Genomic DNA, 24,531 nt, shown 5'->3' with positions numbered 1-24,531 from the left:
AGAGTGCCATGAGGAGCAAGGCAGGTATTTTACCAAGGATTTTGGAATATCTGCCATGAAAACTGCTGAACAACCCCCACCAAACACCAGCCTGTGTTGGTGAAGCCAACGACAGATAATGCCCTACTGTGTCGAATCATGATATACTGTCAAACACTGATATCCAATACTAAAAGCATGCATGTTGATATAACTGATGAATTTTCTCCTAATTTTCCCACCTCCGAACTGCGTTGCTTTTGCATAAAATCTCAACATGAAGGCCTTGGGGGTCAGGAGAAGGAGAGGTGAACGTGAACCCCCCATTAGAAGGTAACTTGCAGGAACGTGCTGCAGGCTAAAACTGTAAGCACTGGACTGCCGGTAACAATCTGGGGCATGATAATCCCTTAATGAGCAACAGCAGGTGCTGAAGTGCTTAAAGTAAATCACTCCTGCATTTTGGGGGGTTGTTATTTGTGTCATTGTTATCAACAAGAGCAAATCTGACAGGACTGGCAGCAGCTGGTGACCTCTGCTGCTGAATGTTTCTGGTCTCTGGTCCCACAGAGCTTGCTCCTGGGCCTCTGTGGAGGCAATGGTGCAGGTGACATGGTGACAGGGCACCCCTAGGGCCCGTGGTTCCCTTGGGGACAGGGGTTGCAGGGCTACCCGGGCCATCAGGGCAGGTCCTGACGGCCAGGCCTGTCCCACCACCACCCCAGGCCTGTGTAGGGCCGCTGGGCCCACCAGAGCAGTCCCAGCCCCAGGCATCGGGCACCTCCCCTGGCGGATGGATCGGTGGATGATAGACTACATGTCAGCCTGCAAATGGGGGTGGTCAGGATTTCTGAGGGTAGCTGGGGTCAGAGACAGTTTGGAGTGGCTGAGGCATCAAAGCCTACCCGACGATTTAGCCTGTGGTTTTGTAATAACAAACTTTTGGTCTTCTAATTGTGATTGGGTTGAAAGAAGGTATTTTTTTTTCTGCTTCTGGCAGGCATTATGTTGACATGGATTCTCCAGAGTTACATTACTTACCCAGTTTTGCGTGTCTGTGGTGTACATTCAGAAAAACTAGCCCTTGAAGAGGTATTCATAAAAAATGGGAAACATTAGCCAAGACAGCAATGAGCAAAGCATGACACAATAATTTTATAAACTTGGTGTTTCATTGCAGATGTCCAGAGTGTGGAAGATGGCACAAATGTGTGGTTTTTCAGTCCGTTCTTACCGTCCCCTTTCCTCATTTGCCCTTGCTGCAAGGAAGACTGACTGTGTCATGGGCTGCATCGTGCGAAGCACTGGCAGCAGCTGAAGGAGGTGATTCTTCCCCTGTCCACAGCGGTGGTGAGACACACCTGGAGAAGTGCGCCTGGTTCTGGGCTCCCCAGTACAGGAGAGATATGGGCATACTGGAGACAGTCCAACAAATGGCCATGAAGATGATGAGGGGACTGGAGCACCTCTCCTGAGAAGAAAGGCTTTCAGCCTGAGAAGAGGAGGCTCAGGGGGATCTCATCCATGTCCCTAAATCCCTGAAGGGAGGGTGCAGAGAGGACGGGGCCAGGCTCTGCTCAGCGGTGCCCAGTGCCAGGACAGGAGGCCATGGGCACAGCCGGGCACCCAGGAGGCTCCCTCTGAGCACCAGGCAGCACTTCTGTGCTGGGCGGGTGACGGAGCCCTGGCACAGGCTGCCCAGAGAGGCTGTGGGGTCTCCTCCTTGGGGATCTCCAGAAGCCGCCTGGACGTGGTCCTGGGCAGCCTGCTCTGGGTGTCCCTGCTTGGGCAGGGGTGGCACCAGGGGCCCCCAGGGGGCCCTGCCAGCCTCAGCCAGCCTGTGGTTCTGCGATTTTGTATGCAACAGCACAGGAGCAGCACTTGTCCTCAAGTGCCAGTGAGAGACAAAAGACTTGGCCTGAGAAAGAAACAAATGATTTCTGGTGGCAGATGACTTAATCCAAACATTTTAAGTGTATTTGGACAAATTATCCTTGGCCTAGAAATACATTGTACTAATGAAGTTATGCTGTCAGCCATTGCAGGCCTGGCAGGACTTGCAAACTACTTTAATCCTCCAAGAACAAATTTGCCCAGGCAATAATTTGACTTGTCATTAGTAAATTCCTAGCTCAGCTTTTTAAGAGACAGGAACACACAAAAAAGTATTGATCTCTACATTATTGATTCCTACCAGATGATTGCATCAGGTTTCTTCTGAGGTCTGTAGCAAATTGATCTATGGGCTATATTTTCCCACCTGTATATTGGAGTTACACAGGCTTTAGAGAGGGCTTTTTAGAATAATGCAGCAGCTTGTTGTTTTGATTTCAAAAGAGCATGCAGCTTGCCAAATCTCTTCAAAAGGAAGAAGAAAAAAAAAAAAGGTAATTTGTCCTTGTAAGTGCGGATGAAACATGAGAATAGATCAGTGTGCCTTGTAAATACAGTGCTTAAGAACAGGTCTTCTGTTGTGTGCTGGGATGTTGCATGAAGAAAGGATCAACACAAAGGGGAGTCGGATTGCAGCAAGGTTTTTATTCTTGCCTCAACATCTCTACTGATGTTGGGTGTCACTCTCCCTAACCAGACCAAGAAAAATAAAGATGTTTTCAAGAACAGGATTCAACCTACCTAGCTACATGTTAGACAGCTTATTCTGGATTTGTCAGCCTAGATTTCCTTTCCAGTCAGTAGAGAAAAATCCACAGGAAAGTCATCTGATCCATTCTAATCTTTGTTAGAATGAGAGGAACTGTTCACTGATGAAGGTGTCAATTTCCTTCCATTGACTACACATGGAGCAGATGGTGATTAGCTCAGATGTAGATGTACGGCTTCTAAGCACTAGTCTTGGACAGAGTCCCATGCTTTTATTTCCTCCTTTTTTTTTTTTTTTCCCCAAAACATATCACTGTCCTATTCCTAATCAGCACAGGATGAGTCAAGAGGGCACACCCTTGTTACTTCATCCTTCCCCCAAAATAACCCTTCAGCTGTGCATGACTTCCCTGCTCCCCAGCCTGCGTTGCTCGGTTAAACCACGCCATTCCTGAGCAGATTCCCCACCGGCCACTTGCTAGTGCTGAGGAGGGCTCTGACAGCTGCCGGGAGCAGTGCCTGTGGTCCAGTGCGCTGGGGGAGCGCAGCATGTGCTCAGCCACACCTTACCAGGGGTCCTTCTGTTTTCATGGCTCACATTTTTTCCTTTGACAACTGGAGTGATGCTGCTGAGCTGCATCCATTGGGCAATACCCCGACATGACTGATAATATTTTTTTTCAGTAAAATGCAGCAGACACAGCTGTTAAGGGTCTGCACCAACACAGCTGTGGTATTATCCTTCACCGTAAGACAAAAGAAAACCCGTTTGATTTAGGTTAGGCTTGTTTGGGCTCATTGTGCTTTTACCAGCTGCTTTCCTTCCAGCATTGCTGTGTTTATCTTCATGTCGCTTTTCAGCACCAGAAGCATACGGTTCTCCCCACTTCAGAGGTGGGTTGCTGAAGCAGGGTTCGCCTTGTCCCAGGCAACAGGGGAAGGGGTGAGGCAGATGCGTGGAAGCCAGAGTGTAGGAACTTCACCAGCCTGGGAATGAAGCTGCGTACATCAGAGAAGACAGCACCAGGGAATTCACTGATATCAAATCCCGACGGGGTAGTGGAGACTCTCAAACGTGGGCCAGGTCATGGCACAAGAGCACTGCAGAAACTGCATTACCTCCACCTGGAAGCCCAGCTCTACCTCTGAGTTAGAAACTGCCCAGGTAGCCCAAGCACAAGCAGTTGATCAGCATCAGTTGATCATGCCTCAAAAGGGCAGCAGACTACTGTGCTTCCCGGCCCTCAGCTCTGTGCTGTGGTTGGGCAGAGCTGCAACTCCGTGCCATGTTACTACCATGGGAAATTTCTGTAAGGTAATGCCACGGGTACAGCTAGGCCAGCTAGCTGTTGCCTGTTCTGCCAGCCAGAGGACACAAAATACACCCTGATTCTGCTCCATGAGAAAACTTGTGGAGCCTTGACAAGTCTGCGTGGGTGCTGCCACATGGAGGACAAGCGCTGTGGAAGCCACCTGTGTGACAGGCAGCCCCCAGGATGGATTCAGAGGTTAAAACCATTCCAATAGTTCAGCTGTTGTTGGTTTCTGCCCTCTCAGGGCATCCTGGTGAGCCCCTGTGCGGAGCGACACATCAGCATGCACACAGAACCACAGGGAAAGCCTGCTCCCATCTGCATGCTGCTCCTGCAGAAATGAAATACCCATTTGGGCTCTAGTTGGTTCCCAGTCAGTAGCTCAGGGGACAGATGAGATGAGTGCAGTCCTGGAGAACTGTGTTCCACGCTGTAGCCTATAAGGAAGCACATGCAATGTTTGTGTCTTTGGAAGAGAGGGTTAAAATCATCTACCAAGTTAAACAACATACTGCCACCTTGGAAAAGCCTCATTATATCGCCTGGAGATGTCTGCCATTAGTATGACGCCTCCATGTAAAGAGATAAAGCTGTTGCAATTAGATGTGATTTTCATCCATGCAGTTTACTTCTGCTTCCAACCAGTTATTTCAAATTACTGTTTGTGTTTGACACCAGGCTGGCAGCAACAGCAGAAGCTCAACAGCACACAGACTCATTTATTCATTGTTTGCTGTGTCCGTATCACATTTCTAAAGATGTCCGTGCAGCATCTTCCACTACTGGAAATGTATTGAGAGTAAAATATGCATCTCACCTTTGCCAGTGGAAACGGAGTATCATAGCAATCAGGGAAGCTGTGAACTGTGCCACCTAGTCAGTTATTTACATGGGGAACCCATTAAACAAAGCATTTAAGCAATGAAATATCTCTTCTATTGTGTTAATAATATCTGGAATATGAGGAAACCCATCACCCAAGTTCTCTGGAGTCTATGGTTCTGCTGTCTAATTACTTAATAATTAGCCACACATTCAATGTCTATCCAGTAAACATTTTAATTTTATTCTGCCATAGAGGAATACAGTGTTGCTATATTGATTTATTAAAAAGAAAAATCATGACTCAATACCCTCTACATCACGAGAATTAAAAAAAACCAACAGTAGTGGTAGTTCAGAAAATCATGTTTGCTTAGCAGAATTTTATTCTTTTAATTCATATTTTCCAGCAACAATAGGGTTAAGTACTATAAATGCCATAGTTACCTCAATGTCATGACTTGTCTGAAATTGGTGGAGTTACATGAGTAACCATGTAAGGGAAGCGTGTTCTCAAGTCCCAAGAGTTAGGAGATCAAATTTCCTGGTCCATTGATTATGGACACTCACACTACAACCAATCCATCTGAAATCCCAATTACATTCTGTACCGCAGGAAGAAGTTTGGCCAGATTCAAACCTTCAGTTCTAATCCTGCCTTCCTCTGGCATTTAGTTCCATTCACTCACTGACCACAACTATCAGCAATTCAATTTCCTGTTTTTGTCTTCATCCACTGTTTAGAATAGGCTACACAGAAAAACTGTAGGAGATAAAATTTACCTTACAATGGCTTAACAAAACTGAAAAAGGTCACCCCGTCACGAAAACAGGGGAAAAACAGACCATGCTCCCATCTCTAGTTTAAATAAACCTAGCTCTTGATTTAGTCTTCTGGGCCTAAAATGAGAATAATAGTACGTACTGTGTATCGAAGGATTAATGACTCTTAAATGCACTGAAACATTTCATATAGAAGATGCATAAAGACATGCAAGTGTTCATTGCTGCAAATGTAAACACGAATCATTTCACAGTAGAGTATAAGAGTGAGAAAAGTCCACACAAGACAAATCCAGGGATTTCAAACACCTGTCTACCCCCCAAAAAAACCCGACCCAACTCAAACCAAAAACCAACTAACCAACCAAGAAACAAACAAAAAAACTAACAAAGTTTTATTTAGGTCCAAAGAAATAACACCAAAGAAATTATCGGTTTTCACCAAAGTTCTTGTATTTCTTTTGAAACCAAAATTCATAGTTTTCTTTTGAAACCAAGAACTACCTTTTTGCTGTTGCAAAGAAACTCGACTCAACAAACTTAGTCATCAGCATGCCCTTATTTTCAGAAAGACATGAGGAGAATGAAATGCCAATTTAAACAGTATTAGTAGAGAACTATAACCATTTGCAAAGCAAATGCTACAGCTGGACATGTAATTAGAATGGTGAAACACATGTTTCAGGGCTTAATTATCATACTGCTGAGTTTCAAATCCTGAGCTTGATCCTGGCAAGCTGAAACAGGGACTAAGAGAGACACAGTCTGCTCCTCTCCTCAGGTCATTACTGCACCAACTGTACCAATAAAAGTCTCTTTATAGGCTTCAAAACTGTTACCTTAGTAAGGACAACCAATGAGGGAAGTGATCAAGTCTCCTGCTTTGAACAGATGCTGTTCTGCCATGCTTGCACAAAGTTTTCAGTCTTTTTGAGGTGTTACAGGGCCTGAAGTTGAATGCATTGACTAACATTTGATTCAGAGGGAGCAGTAATAAACGTTTGCTGCATGAATCCAAGAACTGGATATTCTTCACTACTGCAGATGTCCCTTGTCTTTTGTGCCAACACAACTATTATGGTGATTTTTTTCCGTCTCCTTCTCCGCAAGGACAAATGCCAGCACAATCAGAATTTGGAAACTTTCCATGTAAAAAACAGGAACGGAAGAGTGCTACCCTAATCAGCTGTGCTATGCCGACCAGCCTGCTAAAGAAAGAATGATACCAGGTGCATCATAGTAACATTAGAAATATCTGTAATACATCCCACCCTGTGTAAGAGAATACATGAGGTTTGCATACTGAATATGCTGCACAATACTGCAGGTCTTCTCTCTCTGCGTTTTAGGATGACATCATTGATCTTTTTGTAAGAGTTTAATTACAGCCTCACTTTAATGCTGCCAGTAATAAGGAACTATTTGTACTGCTCTTAAAGAGGCAAAAAGCCTTACTAGGTATTGCAAAGTGCTAGGGATGCTCTTAAAATAATAAAGGGCAGTCAATCAATCACATTTGCTCTGCCAAGAGCTTTTAAGATGTAACCCAGAGGCTTGGAGTTTCATTATCAAAACATTTTTTTTCTGTTGCCACTTAAAAAAATTCTGTCAAAATTTAATGACTAAAATGTTGTAGGTAATGAAACTGCAACAATACTTGTATGCTTAACAATGAAAATTCAATGTAGTCCTACTGTTCATTGAAGAGATCAACTTTAAAGACTGGCAATATTATGGACCCTAAAAATACATGGACCAGTGCCACTGAAGAATACAGAGAGATTTTGATGGAACCCAGGCTGTGGATACAAAAATTAATCTGAGAATTCAAATTCCCATTTAGCAACATAGCATATCAGGAAACATAAAGTGTATGTAGTGTTTAAAAGGAACAGCCCTCCACAAGATAGGCTCTAAAGAATCCTTAATAAAAAAATGTTCATTTTTTCTTTCATTTCCCCCCATAACTAGTGCCTAAAGATCTGGACATGGAGGCATGCTTCTAAACCATGCAAAGGAAAGGTAGTGGTAAACATGGGATCTATGGCATGCCAGCTTTTTAAAAAGTTAAATTTGGAGGTGTTTCATCTCTCTGTTGGAGCAGTAAAGTTCATGGAACAAAAAACAATTTGATATTGTAAAAGAACTCTCCTGTACGGTGTCATGTAAGAAATCAGACTGGATAATAAACTTTGTGTTGGTCTTTTTAAAAGCCAAATGAAAGGTGCGTTCAGCTGTACCAATACCAAGCTACCTGAGAGGCTGTCTTTGCTGCTACACCAAGGGGGGATGCCCTCGGATGGAATTTTCTCTGAGATTCACTATTTGGGTAGAGAGATTACATTTCAGATTAAATCACTGCCTTTTTTTTTCTTCTTGGTTGAGAGGTCAAAAATGTTAAAGGCTTATTTATTTTCAAGTTATTGTGCAGTCGGAGTTCAAGGATCTACGTTGGATATAAACAAATGAAATGTCCTCCAAGGCTCCCAATTCCCTGATGCCCAGAATCACTGATGAGAACCAGAATGGAAAAGGTCAGAGCTCACCAGAACAAGGATGGCAACTAGAAGAACAATTCCATCAGGCAAAGAGGAACACTTACACTAAGGCTGCCAAGAAGATGTGCTGGTCTGGGCTCGGTATAATGCGGCACAAATACATTCATTTTGAATTTAGAAATTTTCAATAAAAAGAAAATAAAAAGAAGAAGAAGAAACGTGATTGGAATTCTTTGCATGTATATTAAATCAGTGATTTAGTTTTGGAAGCTGCTTCACTCCTACAGTCTTTTTAATCAGTCCTTTTTGGGGATTAACCATCTTCAGGTTTCGTGGAATGCTGCATCTCCCTCTGAAATAAAATGGGTGAAGTTAGCTGTCAAATGTCACACTTGCTGCAAGCTTTACTGCTAGAAATTTGCATGCTTATTATATTAGCATAACTGATTATTATGGTGAATTAATAACCCTGAGAGGGGAAAAAACAAGCATATTTCTAGGTTTGAGGGCTAGCAGAGCATTTAATTATTCTGCATTCTAAACCAATCCTCATCTCATGATTCCTGACTACTTCCTGTTATCCGAATGATGGCGTTTGAAGAACACGAACAGAATACTAAACATTTGCACAAAGACAAAGCTAGCTGGCTAAGGAGCCATTTTCATCAGTTACACAATCCCCATCAAGAAATGGAAAACCCCTCCGTGCAGATGCAGTCACAGTTCTCCGCAGGTGTTTCAGCCTGTGGGCCATTCTCTCGAGCCCACGATCATACATGTGAACTGCTGGTAGCAAACTTCTGAAGCGGTGCTCATCAGAGACACATACGCCACCTATGTGAAACCTACCAGGGATGTTCTCATCTTGATCTAAGAGAATTCAGTGGGAATGTAAGCACATCTCCAGGGGGGAAATGGCGATTCCACAAACTGGAAGGCTCGTTCTCATGACCGAGCAGCATGCATCTCTACGCTTACACAAAGCATCTTTGTTTCTCTCCCTGCTCATCACTGAAGCAGACACACAGTGAGTACTTCGTATACTCCGATGGCAATATACAGGGATTCAGCGTCTCTCTCACGTAATAGGCATTCGGAAGGAAAACACATCATGCCACCAGGTCTTTATATTCATGATGATAGCCACAGAAATGTTTTGTTATGTGGTAGAAGTCGTGATGACACAAACTGTGCAAGTTTCAAATTTCTGGGCAAACAGCCAACTAAGATGTCCCTAAGGCTCCCTACTTTTCTTGAGACCGACGCTTCTTTTGTTCCAGCTCTTACAAGCAGCCATGGTCTTGAAGGGAGAGCTGGCCCCATAGAGATATGGAGCTGCAAGATTCAGAGCTTGGCAGACCAGAACCCAAGGCTCCGGTTTGCTGAACAATCAAGTGATGATTCAGACTCGGACCAATTGATTACGCAAAGTCAAAAAAAAAAAAAACCACTGCAGAGCTGTACCAAGCATATGTCTGTGTGGAATTCTGCATGCAGCAAAACCTCTTTCCGCTGAGAACCAGCTGGACTTACGCCAGCTGCAAACCAGAAGCCAGGCAGTTGCAGCCAGGGCAGTGCTGGAACTCAGCTAAAGGCCCTGCAATATGCCTCAGTGTAACAGTACGGGCTCAGGATGACATTAAATTGGCTGCTCAGACTACATCACACACATAAGTCATCAAGACATCCATGTTTTTTTCCCAGTTGCCATCTCATCTATTTTTTTGGTGTACTGTGCAATACCATAAAAAATGACCTCTGTCAAGCTTGCATTCTGTATTTGGATGGCCAGGGGACAGAATGCATCAACAATTAGTGTTCACAATTAATTTGAAAAAATATTACAGTGTTGTTTTAATCTATGGATTGGGATTTCCGTATCTATACCTAGAGTTAAAACAAACATTAAACATTGTTTCTTAGTATGGTTTGAAATCCAATGAAAGCAGGTGTTTTCTGAAAGGCTAACAGAAGAGCTCTGGACAGAAAAAAAAATCAAATTATTCTCAAGAACAGTTTATTTTCAATCACACCTATTTTCTCTTATTTGAATGAAGTTATTTCTCATTAATGTCAGCTTGAATGAACAACCTTCAGGCAGTAAATCAAAACATAATTAAAGAGGAATAATATAACACTGACTGTAATAACATTGTGATGATCAAGGGGCATTTACCTGTATCTAGCGCTTAAAATACAAATGAGGCCAAACCCCCATTCTTGTATCTGTGTTGTATACTAAGACCAAAGATAGAGATGATAGTTCTAAGTCACTGGTCATAGAAGGCAATGTTCTGCGAACTAGATCCTTCACTACTAGGGACAACTTAAAAGATGAGTGTGTGTAAAGTATTTTGAAATTAAAAGAAAAAAACCTCTTAGAGAAAGTGGATGGAAGATGGGTATTTGGTTACAACATGCATCCTGTGAGACCAGCAATCACCTTATTTTCTTTTGTTTGATATAAAGAAAATTAGAGATACCCACTGTCATATAATTTCAGGGTAAGCAATGGTATACTAAAATAATTAAACCCCCAACATAATTACAGCTTAGTGGTAAGCCAAACTCAATATCTGGGTGATATTTAATCTCCCAACAAAGACAATGAATTCTCCTAATTCTAATTTCCTGACCTCTTCCACATGGGCTATGTTAAACAGTGGTGGTTTAACACCAATGGCCATCTAAGCATCACAACCGCTCTCTCACTCCCTCTCCTCAGAAGAAAAGGGAGAGAAAATACAATGGAAAAAGCTCACGGGTTGAGGTAAGGACAGGGAGATTGCTCACCAATTACTGTCATGGGCAAAATAGACTCAGCATAAGGGAGATTCATATAATTTATTGTCCGCGGGCTCCTCCACGGGCTGCAGCGTGGAGATCTGCTCCATGTGGGACCCATGGGCTGCAGGGGGACAGCCTGCTCCACCAGGGGCCTCTCCACAGGCCGCAGGGGAACTTGTGCTGCGTGCCTGGAGCACCTCCTGCCCTCCTGCTGCACTGACCTGGGGGCTGCAGGGCTGCTTCTCTCTACATTTTCTCACTGCTGTGCAGAAGTTTTTCTTTCTTAAGGACGTTCTCCCAGAGGTGCAAACAATGTCACTCCCTGGCTCTTCTCTGGCCAGCGGCGGGTCCCTTTGGAGCCGGCTGGAGCTGGCTCTGATCTGACCTGGGGCAGCTGCTGGGCTCTGCTCACAGAGGGCACCCCTGCAGACTCCTGCCACTACCAAAACTTTGCCACGTAATCCCAATACATAAGCATCACTTGGTCCAGAAGCAACATGCTGGCTATATGTGGGGAACCTCAGACCCACATAGTGCTTTTTCTGTATTGAGAAACTTCAGTTAGATACATTAATTCATATTGCACTATGTTAATTCATATTCTACTAAAATCCTCCTCTCGAGCATGAAAATCCACTGTTCCAATTTGAAATCCTGTTATTCTGTGCTTCCAGACAATGAAAGGATAAAGCAGGTAAGCAAATACGCGTTCACAATTTCATGCTTATAATTTACACATCACATTTTTAGATGCTCTCAGTATGTATTGTGGATGCTAGTATTAATGATATAGGTAAGTGGGTTCATGGAACAGTATTTATTGTGAGATGCTAAATACATAGAAACCGTATTAGCTCAGGAAGTCTTCAAACAGAAAATGTTTGGGAGAGTTCCAAAAGCAAATATTTCATCTGCCTGCCCTGATTTTACACACTTTTGTAAGCATCTCCTTATGGTGACTGGAGGCAGGATACTGGATTCAACACACTTCCGATGTGATTCCCTATATTCTTCATACTTTATATTCTTAATAGTTTCTGTTAAGTTAAAAAATAAATTTCCTCTGATTTCAAGCATTCTCAGAAGCACTACAATCAGAAATTAATTTTATTTCTCTACAGCTCAGAACAGGTGGGCTCATCTCACATTTAAATTTCTAACCCATATAACTAAACAGAAATCTATTGAACAATTAAACCTTTTTATGTTGCCAACTAAAATCACTCACATTATCATCCTAAAAAGCCTTACAGTCTCTACTGACTAAAAAGCACCAAGCTAGGCAATTATTTAATTGAATTACTCTTAATGGACTAAAGAGTACACTTGCTGTCCCCCGTCTTGCAAGTAATACAGAAAAAAAATTAGCCCTTTTTAGTAGAGGTTGAAAGGGAAGAACATCAGAGAGATTGCTAGATTTCAAAAAGGCCACTTAAATATATATATTTTCAATCATGTAACATACTTAGTATTAAATAAGGCAGAATGAAAAGCAGTATCAAAAATGATGTTACGATTATTATTTTATCATTAGAATTATGTTTAGTGATATTTAACATGAACAGAGAGCTGCACCAGAAAAAGAGGGAATATCAATAAATTTACCTCAGTATCTGGTTTTCTCCCTGGCCTGTCAGAGCATCTGTTTTTTGCCTTTCAACAATTGCAAGTGTAGATGAAGTCTGCAATAGTCAAAGTTTTACAAAACAAGTTAAATCCTAATCACAATCACAGTTAATACAGTCAAATATTTTGAAACTGACTTTGACCAATTCTAGTCTTACTGCCTCAAAGTACTTTAAGCACATATTAGACCAATGCCTTGTTGATTTTGGGGAACTGAGCACATGCCAAAATTCCTTGCCACACAAAAGTATCTGGATAATCAGAAACTATGTAATTTAAAATGAGCATATTTTTGGTCATACCGCCTTGAACTCCATATTCTCAATAAAGAAGCACTATGTTTCTAACATACTTTTCTGAATGGGATACAAAATGTACTAAATTATAGTGACTTAGTTGTACTTTCGAATGATTAAAGTATTAATTAAGAACAGGTACTACTTGAAAAACAGCACAGCATGGAAATCTCTGCACACTGCGAAGGTCATGACAACATTACCGGACGTGCTGAAAACAACAGTTGTCACCCTTGGAATTGCATTTAACAGAATATGAGCAGGGTTAAATCAGTTGCTTCTGCTGCTCCTTAGCTCATGGTGTTTCCTCCTCACCCAGCGCTTGCTGATTTTCCAGCTGCCTTTACTAGAACTACCTCTCAGAGGTTCAGCTATGCCACGGTCAGAAAAACAGAAAATGCAGCAGGTGTAGGGCTTGTCTGGCTTCCATGTACACTTGGGTGTCTAGTACGAGTGAATGCAATTTTCTCAGCCTCTTTAAAACAGCTCCACCAGGAACATACAATAAATGCATGATAATCATGACATACCATGTGCCAGCTACACCAGGCCAGTGAAGACTTTTGAAAGCCTAGGACTAGATTTTGGAGCTACCTAAAGAAGATTCAAGGTCTGGATTATTTAAACATTACATTTTACGAGATGTGTGAAAACATCCTGCAGTTATGAGAAAAAATATTAGCACTGAAAAGAAGCATGTCTCACTGATTATAGGACAATGGTTTCTGCTATGCTTCCACCTATATAATGCATTAGGCAAGTATTCCTGACCCAGTCATACCAAAGTCAGCAACTGAAGTAGAGTTTTCCATACATAAAAAAGAATAGGATCTGCATAGATTTAACTTCTTGAAGGCAAGGTGTTGTGTTTTTTCTTCACTTCAGGAACTCTAGTAAAGGTGACGGCTAGTGTAATTTACCACCTTTCTGAGCAGTGATTCTGTGACAAGATCATCAGGTAAGAACTACGTGTTGACTGCCTTCACAGTTGTTCTTTTATTATTTCTATGAATATGGAGTGTCAGTGCATATGGTTACTGTTCACAGCACTGTTTTTGCCAGAACAACTTACTCCATGCCTATCCCACTAAAATGAGCCCTAGCTGCACACAGAGCTTTCCAGCTGTACCTATCTATAATTCTGATCTTTTTCCTCAAAGAAATCCCAATCACAAGTCAGACTGGTCTATGATAGTAAAAGTTTGTGATAAAAATCTGGCCAGAGAGAATGGCTCTTTAAAGATTTATTATTGTTCTTCTTTGACTACTTCTCAAATTTCTGAATACCACCAGAAAGTGCTTTGGGATTTGTGGAGTACGAATCCCAAATCAACATCTTTTCAGTTTGGAACAAAAGAAAAAGTGCAAACTAGAAAACACCACAAACCATCACTGCCTCTAGCACGAGTCCTAAAGTTGGTGAAGTCTTCAACTTATTTTAAAAATATTATTTTAAAATGACTATACACTTATGGATCCGGCCAACACAAACAACAAAAGCATTCAGACAATTCATTTATTTTGTAAAAAACGCAGACAAGCACATGATAATAAAAAGGTAAATAAGAAAAAGTATCTGGGAATTTGTATCCAGTAAAACTTCCTTCTTTTTTTTTTATGTGAGCTATAGAAAAGCACAAAAATAATGAAATAATGAGGAAAAGAGGCCTAACAAGACATTATATTCATCCTCTTTAATCAGGAGTATCTGGAATATATTGTTGTCACAGGTTATTATCCTACTAACTCAACTGCTGCCAACATTACAGCATAGACTCTAGAACAGTGAGATTTTAACACAGCTGAATAATTTTGGGCTGAATGTAAATCTACTACTGCCTCTACTGATAGAATAAACTGTTAGTAGAATAACTGTTAATCTACATGCATGTGTAGATTTTAAAATAATATGAGAACAACAGTCAAATCAAGGTCATAGCAGGGCAAGGTCAGAAAGGACCAGATGAGCCACTGATTCTTTTGCAACCAACAGTCAACCATGACTAGGCTGACTGCCCTGTTCACATTAACAGTGTAGAAGGTAGATGTCTAATCTAAACTGCTTACTAGGCTCTGCTTGCAGCTCAGGAATATGAACAGGTATGTTTCTGGGAAATTCATTTCATCTTGATCTTAAACAGGTGTGATGGTTTGCACCTTAAATATGCTCCTCTCTCCATGGATTACAGAGGATCTCACTATAACCACTTAAAACAATGTTTAACAGTCATAAACCTGAAGATAGGTAGATTAATCTGAAGATGATTATTTTCATGGACCTATTAGAATGAGTCCAGAGGAGGGCCATGAGGATAATCAGAGGGCTGGAGCACCTCCCCTGTGAAGAAAGGCTGAGGGAGCTGGGGTTGTTCAGCCTGGAGAACAGAAGGCTCCGTGAGACCTTACAGCAGCCTTCCGTTACCTAAAGGGGGCCTGCAGTAAAGCTGGGGAGGGACTCCTTGTCAGGGGGTACAGTGGTAGGACGAGGGAGAGTGGCTTTAAACTAAAAGAGGGGAGGTTTAGATTAGGCATTAGGAATAAGTTCTTTACTCAGAAGGTGGTGAGGCACTGGCACAGGCTGCCCAGAGAAGCTGTGGGTGCCCCATCCCTGGAGGTGTTCAGGGCCAGGCTGGATGGGGCTTTGGGCAACCTGGTCTGGTGGGAGGTGTCCCTGCCCACGGCAGGGGAGTTGGAGCTAGTTGGCTTTTAAGGTCCCTTCCAACTCAAACCATTCTGTGATTCTATGGATTGCCCCCACATGGTTCTGATATCATGGCATTGAGTCCTGAAAATATAATACACTAGTCTCTAATGCCCTCCTTAAGCAACATGCCAATGCATATACCTCACTTCAAACAGTGTTTTATACATGTTTAAGTGCTTTTCTGGGCAGCCAAACATAGGCATTTATCCTGCTATTGCATATAGTAATGAAAATATCTTTTTATGCGCCACCTTCTTCCTCCAACAGTTCCCAGCTTCACTGTTAATATAAATATATTACAGTTATCAGTCTGGACTTCTTTGTTTAACGCTGGAAAAGTTAGCTTGAGAAATTCTTTCAGATTATCCAAAGCGGCAATGAACCACATGAGAGAATCACTTGCCCACTGTGCAAACACATGGAAACACTGCTAATTACAGCCTTTCACTCCAGTTAGCTATGACAGGGATTACATGACAGTCATTCTTGAGTATCCCACTAAGCTATTACTTCTACATTATTCAGGAATTAAGAGTTCTTTCACAACAGAAGTACCAGAAATCTTTACGGGTTCCCTGCAGCTTGTAATATTGACTTTTATGTATTACATAATTTGCAGCAATAAAATTTAACTTCTGGGTTCATAAAAACAAGAAACCTTATCTATTATCTTGTAAATTTAATTGAAATATGTACTGTATTGTCATGCTGAGCTGGCTGGCTAGCTTGTCTTTAAAAGACAAAAAAGGAAACATGAAGATGAGGTGGGTGCCACTGCTCCTAATAATTTGGTTCTGTTCTTCAGCTGAAACATTAAACAGGAGTCTTGTGACTACAGGGTGGGCAGGCAAGTATCAGAAAATTGCTTCAGGTTTCTCAGTCAAGAGCACTTTGACTATCCTTGGAAGCAATGAAACTACAACTGATACTAAAGCAAAAATGGATTTAAAAATAAAATAAACTGAGTAATCCGTCAATCTTAGCTCTTAAACATTTTTAAAAAGCAACTTTTATAATGAATTTGGTAGATGAATGAAGTGATAACAGACTTTTAGCTCATGGCATTAACAGATGCTGTTGCTATATTAAGAGAGCATCAAGATTTTTAAAACTTACTGAGTCACACTGGTTTTTTGCTTACCTGTAAGATCTCTGAGAGGTACATGCGCCGCTCATCATTAGCTTTGTGGTAAGCCTGTGTTTAAAATAAGCAAAACAGGCTACTGGTAAGCAAAATACTTAAAAAGCTGAATCATACAGGAAGAAACAAATACATAGCAGAGCTTTTTCCAGTGACATATTTTGGAGGAACTATTCTATTGTGTGTTCCACACACGTCTGTCAGGCAACGTAACAGCTTTTATAGACCAGACTCATACAGTGATTACAAACCTTAGCCTCTTGTTCCAGTCTAAGTTCATAATCTTTTAACTGATTCTGGAGACTTTTCTTCTCTTCTTCTAGTTGTTTAAGAACCTCCTTCAAGGAACCCTGTGGTTATAGTAAATAAAACAAATATTTACATTCTGTGTAAAGACATCACCATCACAGCCCTTATTCTTCAGGCATTATGATGCTTGTCACTGTATGTGCTTCTTTGCACTTTTTGTTTACAAGGTTCTGGCTGGCACACCACAGAGACGAAAGCAATTAACCATATGTTACAATTATCTTTTGTGAACTACACATTTTCAATGCTTTAAAATGATACAGATAACAGTTTGCCACAATTTTGTGCCTTGTTAGGTAAGCACAGTCACTTTGTTGTGATCAGCCAGAACTGCTCCTTACTTCTAACCAAAATTCACTCTCATGGTTACTTTTTTAAAGGAGGAAGATTTCAGATCCCACCTGCACATCCATCTTCAAACTACTTGCCAAGGGAGCTGCTGGAATGGCTGAAGAAGCACAGGGAATGTCAGCAGTAACCCATAAGATCTTGGCTAGAAAGCAGTATTTTGGAGAGACACTATTTGTTTCCCTCCAAAATGTGGAGTTATTTACCTTGTGTACAACTGGATTCTGCGAGAGTAAACATGGCAGAGTCCACTTTTGGTTACCAGCACCGGCCAGTTCTCTGTACTGCAATCAGAACACACACCCAAGTGGGACCTCCTCCATTTCTACCACAGGAAACTGCTTCTTGTAATCCCTTTCATAAATTGATCCACTTCATCCAGTAGATACATTCTTATTAGGAGGCTTGAATAGACTAATTTCTTAAATTTCTTGCCTTGGATTATTCAAGGTAAGCTCATACCTGTTTGTTATCGTATTGAAGTTATATTTAAGGTAACTGCTCTTCTTCTTGATGTTATATAGAGAAACCAGGAATGTCTTATTTCAACATTCATTTTACTAGGATAAATAAGATGAGCTTTTTAAAATGGTCTCTCACGCAGCAGCCTGTCCTTTCATCTGATCATCACAGTAGCCCTTTGTACACCAGCTGGAGCCCACACTTACACTTGGAGAGCAGAACCATACTGGAGCATGCAGTACTCCAGAAGCCATCTCACTGCCTTAACAATGTCCGTAATGCTTCTTTATCTGTATAGAGAAATGTTAACGTTGCATTTTCCTTTTTCACAGCTGAATGGTGAGAGCTTACAGTTAACATGAGATCAAATAGAATAATACCTCTCTATACCCTCAGTAGAAGATTCCCCTCTGCAGCTGTGTCCATGTGATCAGCTCTCAATTCATAAAAGAATTTGTTTACTACTTCCTCAGTCCTTTGGTCTATACTATTAAATTTAAAACCCATTTTTAATAATCTACTCTTCGATGTCACTCTTTTTCTAAACAACATCCAGATTCCTAATATATTGCATAATTGGTATCAGGGGAAAATGTCATAATTTATTTCTATATTGTATATCAAGGTCATGCATAGCATGCTGAGATTAGTCCTAAACCTGGTCCTGGAAGAACCCTGCTTGTATTCTCCCAGCAGCCTCTTATCCACTATTATGTTCCATCTGCCAGCGCCTTACTCCTTCAACAAATTGATTAATTATCATTGTCTCCAAACTAATCATCCACTTCCCATGCGACACAGTATCTTTATCAGAGGTCACGGTGAACAGAATTACTGTGTTTATCCTGATAACAAATCTATTGTCTCATCACAAAAAGTTAACAGGTTTGCCTGGCATGAACCACTTTTAACAAATCTGTATTTCAGTTTTGTTTTGCCCCAATTACTCCTTTATCTTAAATCTAGAAAAAAAAATGCTATTCTTTAATGCACACAATACTACCATCCACAGCTTTATTAAAACCACTTGCTATCAGATCTGTAATGTAGCCAGACAGTTCTCTCAAAATCCTAAGGTAGAGATTACCCATTTCCCTCAATTTAAGCCTAACCAGCTCCTTGAGTTTTCCTTAGGATTTGGTTACTGCCATTTCCTCCGCACACTTGCTGACATCAGCTAGCTCTTTCTTTGTCCTGCGTTTTATTGTTCCTGCCCTTATTGAAAACTTAGGCAATATATACGTGTTTAAATTAAAACAAATACTTATATGATTACTAGATCTGACAATTTTATGACTGGCTTTTCTATAATGTTCTTCTAGGTTCTCAAAATCTAAAATAGAATTCCCTCCTTTTTATCCAGCATTTTCTGATAAAATGTGCTATCACAACCACTGAGATCACTCACTGCCTCATCACTCTTACCAGTGCTTGGTTTTTAGTCTTTATTTATAAGCATCACATGTGATAAGAGTTTCTGGAAATAGTCATCTAATGGTATTGTACCCAAATTCATATCCATCCAAATATTATATTCATATATATATTTGATGGCATGGCCAGTATTCACTCTGAGGTGAGAATATCTACATTTGAGAGTCCGCATGTGAACTAAGCTCCTGCTAAGAGTCACAGTCAGTACAATCAGTGATGCTCAGAGTCATTCAGCTGAGCTGCTACAATTCAGCTGCCATTCGAGATGCCGTAGGGTGTCCAAGACATCTGTATGTGGCAGATATGACACACGGGTTGCAGGAGATGTGTATCCTTCTGAAGCAGCAGTGGGCAATTCTGTACTGAAATGCCTGCAAGTCTCTGCTTACACAACTATTCCGCCAAAGATACCTACTGAGATGAATTTAGATACCCATCTCTATACTGAGCTGACTGTATCGACAAGACTTCCACTGCCTGTAGTAGGAACTGAAGATCTAGCTGAGAAGTAGACAACTACATATAGACAAGAAAATACAGATGTCCTAATATTTAAGTGATTCAATATGTATTTCGATATGTATTTCAATACTATTGGCAGATATTATTGTGACAAAAATTTGTTTTCCTATCCTTCCTCCAGATGATTTAATTCAAAGAGATGATGAAGAATTTACAAACACATAAAAGTCTCTCATATCTGCAATGTACCACATGTACTTCTGCTTTGATCTTTCCTGCAAAGTGTGTATCTTTAATACTTGTTATCCCATCATCTTTCCATTATCAATATATTACTTTTCAGGCTCTACTTTTTTTCTACTTGTCTGCCTAGGCCCCCTTTGTAAAAGAAGGATCTGTTTCAGGATTTTATTTTATTTTTTATTTCTAACCGCAGCATCTTCTTAGCCAGAATAGCTGAACTCTTTTACTTTCTGTACTGACTACCTGACCATTGTCTTAGCAGACTCAGTTATTCTTCTCACTGACATAAAACTTTGCAATGCGTTTATTTACCAGATATTCATTTCCCATGTATAAAACATGTAAAGGAAAATAATATGAATCTCTCCAAGTATTCTTATCTCCTTTTTCTTGTAATTTTTCCTTACTCATCATGCAAATGCCATAAGGCTGGTATCGGTGAATAGACTGTTTCTTAGAAAGTTGTTTATAAATGTTTGCTAATGGTTAAAAAAAAAAATCCCAAACCCAGTCTTAAGCCATCTGTTGACCTTTATTTTATTGTTACAACTGTGCCCTCCATCTCTTGGTCAGCACCTTGGTCTTTTGACCAAGAAGACTGGCAGTCTTCTTTGGCTTGTTTCATAGTGAACTTGAAAATGTCCTTTGCCATTACACAAAAGATTATGTCATTCTTATATGAGCATTTTCACCTCAGGTCCATAGCTTATATCCTTGATTCTGGACACCATCAAACCATTCTATTTTCTACATCAGTAAAGTTCTTTCTTACCAATAGTTTCTGAGAGATGGCCACCAAACATACACATCTGCCTGTTCAAAATCTCCAGTCTTCTCCTTTCTAGTATGTGCAGATCGTTCCATCTTTTCTTCTCTTTCACAATTTTCTGTACATCACATTACTGATTCATTTCCAAACTTTATTTTTCACAAAACCATTTCTGGCTGTTACTTAGATTTCCCTAGGAATGATTTTCATTAAAGTCAAGATTTTGCAGGAGCATGGCAAAAGACACGGTGCATTAAAACACGTTGCCAAGAGAGGATAACCCCTCCCACTGTTCAGAAAAAGGGAGATACAGAAGAGCTGAATCTTTGAAGAATGTTTCACACATGACTGAACTGTTACTAACTTTAATCTGTTACAACAGACACACTGGAGAACTGAAAAGAATTGAGTTTTTCTTTTTTTTTTTCCTAATTAACACAGAAGTACCTTGGATGCAGATGAAACCTTTGTCCTAATACAGAAGGCTCCTATATTGAATAGTTAATGTTGGCCAACTCAAGGACAGAAACAAAGCTGCAGATTAAAGAGAAGATTTGGCTAAATTCCACTAGGGTCATGTGCTTTTTCATTACATCAGTGTCTGTGCAGAATTTTAAAAAAAGACCAATAGCAAAGGCCTCAGCACGGTCAAGCTGGGAAAACTAACTTTTTTGGTCTTACTGACTTGATTACACATTAACGATTACAACCACATGACAGTATATTTTTGTACAACATTTTTTGTACCCCCATAGTAAACTGAAACACAGTAAACACAGAAGTTCATGCTGTTCTCAAGATTTCTGCTGTGTAAATCCACACCCCACTACTTATTTCCTCACAAGACCATCCATCAGTGCTCTGTAAGACAGCACGCGTGGTGTTGCAGCTGTGAGTCACAACAGAGCAATTGGGTATCTCCTCAGTGACAGTATCAGTCTAACTTCTTTGAGTTCTTTCACCTCAAGAGCAGACTACTCTTAGATCTTTTTTTCATTTAACCTTTTCAAAAGTGCTCTCTATTTTTTGCTGCCAATGCAGCTGGTCCAGTGCAGATGCCTGGGCACTCATTCAGCTCTGGAGCAAGGATGAGATCCAACTGCAAGCAAACTGTGTACTACACTACTGCTTTTGATGAGCAAACAGACAGAAATAAGTTGATGATGTGACTACGGTATACAGTTATCATTTCTACAGAATCTGTGTGCCTCCGGAAAAATAGGAAAGTGAAATAGCTCCCAATTTATAAATTGGGAAGTGAAACCCCAAACCAAAAAGGGACCAGTATCTAAATTACACTTCAGGCAGAAACTAACATCCTGAAGCAGTCTATACAATGTCTTACATTCACATCTGATTTTGTCATAAAACTTAGGTCGGCATCTCAACTGTTGCTAATGTAACTTCCCATAAGAACAACCTTAATCAAGGTGCTTAGTTTGCTGCTGGAAGTCTTTACAGAGTCTCAAAGCAAAGCTTTCTGGTGGTCCTGGTTGTACCCCACCAGGGCACAACCTGATAAGCATGCTCTATCTATATTACATGAGGAATGATTTCTCTTCTGCCTAACAGCCTAAATATTAACTCACAATAAAATTAGAAGGTTACATTTTAGTCCTCTGCCACCCTAAGTGCTTTAATTCACAGCACCTCACATCCTGAGAGTGTCTTTGCCATCATTCTTACTAATGTTGAGATAATTGTTGAAGCTAAGCTGCTCACCAGTCAGGAAAACAAAATTTACAGGGACGGAGAAGGAAAAAGTGAAAATGGATGCAAGGCCATGCATACTTCTGGAAAGGAGACAGGATTTCAAACACAATTCTTCTGCATTTCTTACCACCTTTCCAATAGTCTTTCATCTATTATGCACTCTGTTGTGAATCCCGATCTATCTGCCCTTCTCCCAGTTAATACCGAGGAAACTCAGGTTGCTAACTCAGCCTTTTAATTTTTGTTCCTGGGTCCAGGCATCTAACAGACACTGCAGAGCTCAGTTACAGCAATACTCAAGTTCTTACATGAATCTAGCCAGATAGATGTTCCTGCTCAACTAATAAGACTCTACAGGTCCCCAAACATTATGGAAGGCAATTTCAAAAACAGACACGAGAAAATGTTCTGCGGTACAATTTCAGAAAGGTCTTAGAGACCCATGGTAATAAAGACTGGTTGTAAGATACCTCCTCCCTTATGGTCAAGGCAGTAACTGAATAACTAACTTATATGCCTGAAGTCTTTAGATCCTGCACAGCAATACAAATCGGGAAGTGAGAAACACCAGCATATGAACTCAGCCAAACCATTAAGGACTTAAGGACTGGGTTTCTCTTTCCTGAATTCAATGGGAAGCAACTACACACACACACACACACAAAAAAAAAAGAAAAAGTAACACATTCAGATCTTGATGCTTATGGTTATATGATCAGCTTAGCGCTTAACAGAGTCAACACAAGAGCAAAAGCTCACAGAAAGCAGAGCTTACAGCCTATAGTAACACCGACTTGTACCAGAGCTCTAGGAGGAGCACAGAAAAGCCTCAATACAAACCAAGGACCGGTGAGAGCTCAAGGGAACCAGAAGGAGCAACCCCCCCCCCCCCCCCGAGCAATGCAGCACTCCCCCGGAAGAAATTGCCAACGAGTCTCCAGGATAAGCCAGTAAGATAAATTCTGAAAAAGATTTTTAGAAGTCAAATGACTTATTCCTGGTATTGCTTTGACTGAATATTGAAATATTGTTTCAAGTCAGATTTTTTACATTTTCTTCTACTGAGCCTTGAATAGCTGGACAATGTATCCCTAAAAGGGAGACATAAGCTGACTAAGGGATTTAACCCGAATTTAAGATTCTTAGTTTTCATTAAGTTGCCTATGTCAAGCCCCTTTCAGCAATCTGGTAAGCTAAAAGACACACTGAGATTTTAAATGAATACTTTCTTTCTGTAAAGGAATTTTGCAGGGCTTAGCAAGATGCACTCTCGGAGCAACGATACATTAAGTCTCGAGCCCAGCAGTGGCAAAAGCCCAGATTTTCACAAAGGGAACACCAATTCTCCAGTTCTTTTTTTTCACATATTTTTCTTCTCATTCAACTGAAGTTACATATTTGGCTTAACACTTGCCAGAAAACAAAAATGTACAGAAGGCTACTGCAGCCAAATTTTAAAGCTACCCACAGAAGTTATTCTCATTCTGGATTTTTCCTTGCCCTGCTATCACTGGCAACAGATGTGGCAATCAATAATTCTACAACAGACCAGGTGACAAATATGTGACATCATCAAGAAGCTCAAACATGCTTTCATCAGAGCTTATGCAAACTATTGATCGTTATGGCAATTTGATTCAGCTTTTTTTTTTTTTTAATTCTTCTGCATGACTTAGAACAGAAGCAATACATCTGTCAGTTGTATAGGAGAAAAAAAAAAAAAAGAAGCCTTTGCAATCCGTTCTACTTAACATTTTAAATCAAATTAGGTTTTGTTTAGAAAATAAACTCTTCTCCCTCCAACACTAGCAGCTGATGTTCATCAGCTGATTTAGCTGAATCTTTTAACATATCATTTTAAACTCATCAAGAGCAAAAAGCAATGTTACGTCTTTAGTTTTACTGTAACCGAAATTAGTTTTAAGTTGATATCGATAAAGTCACTACACGTATATTGTTGCAATTACTGGAAAAATTATACATAAAAATTACATAGCATAGCATATTTCTACATACAAAATACTGTCGATATACATGCAGTAGATACTGTAAAGGCTTCAGTAGAGGTGAAGAAAGAATCTCTGTACTTGTTTAAATGTCAAGTGCCCCCTTGTGGTTAGTATGCTCCTCAGACGTTCAAATATTCAATATATGCAAAACCAAACAGAGCTGAACTGCATGAATGCAGCGCACTCTTTGCATCACACGTTGTCAAGGGCCAGGGTAAAGAGATCAGCCTGG

The 24,531-nt window shown here is 40.6% G+C and overlaps 1 protein-coding gene and 1 long non-coding RNA gene across 4 annotated transcripts in view; one reads left to right on the top strand and one right to left on the bottom strand.

Moving 5' to 3' along the window:
• The first annotated feature begins 460 nt into the window (after window positions 1-460).
• LOC310882367 lies at window positions 461-3,183 on the top strand. Its single transcript, XR_014572910.1, has 3 exons — window positions 461-586; window positions 980-1,071; window positions 1,160-3,183. It is a non-coding gene; the product is annotated as an uncharacterized lncRNA (long non-coding RNA).
• A 1,755-nt stretch (window positions 3,184-4,938) lies between these two features.
• The window catches only part of CCDC169 (coiled-coil domain containing 169), a 31,680-nt gene continuing 12,087 nt past the window's right edge, over window positions 4,939-24,531 (bottom strand). For all 3 annotated transcript variants that reach the window (XM_083800725.1, XM_083800727.1, XM_083800726.1), the window contains exons 5-8: window positions 16,802-16,900; window positions 16,551-16,604; window positions 12,389-12,465; window positions 4,939-8,348 (exon numbers count right to left, since the gene is read on the bottom strand). In XM_083800725.1, the coding sequence (XP_083656851.1) occupies window positions 8,246-8,348; window positions 12,389-12,465; window positions 16,551-16,604; window positions 16,802-16,900 (333 nt within the window). In that variant the 3' untranslated portion in view covers window positions 4,939-8,245. The remainder of the gene's footprint in view (window positions 8,349-12,388; window positions 12,466-16,550; window positions 16,605-16,801; window positions 16,901-24,531) is intronic.

This window comes from Anser anser (genome assembly GCF_964211835.1).
Source record: "Anser anser genome assembly, chromosome: 1".
Taxonomy (NCBI): domain Eukaryota; kingdom Metazoa; phylum Chordata; class Aves; order Anseriformes; family Anatidae; genus Anser; species Anser anser.
Note: the sequence above shows the minus strand (reverse complement) of the source record. Positions and strands in the feature narration are given on the sequence as shown.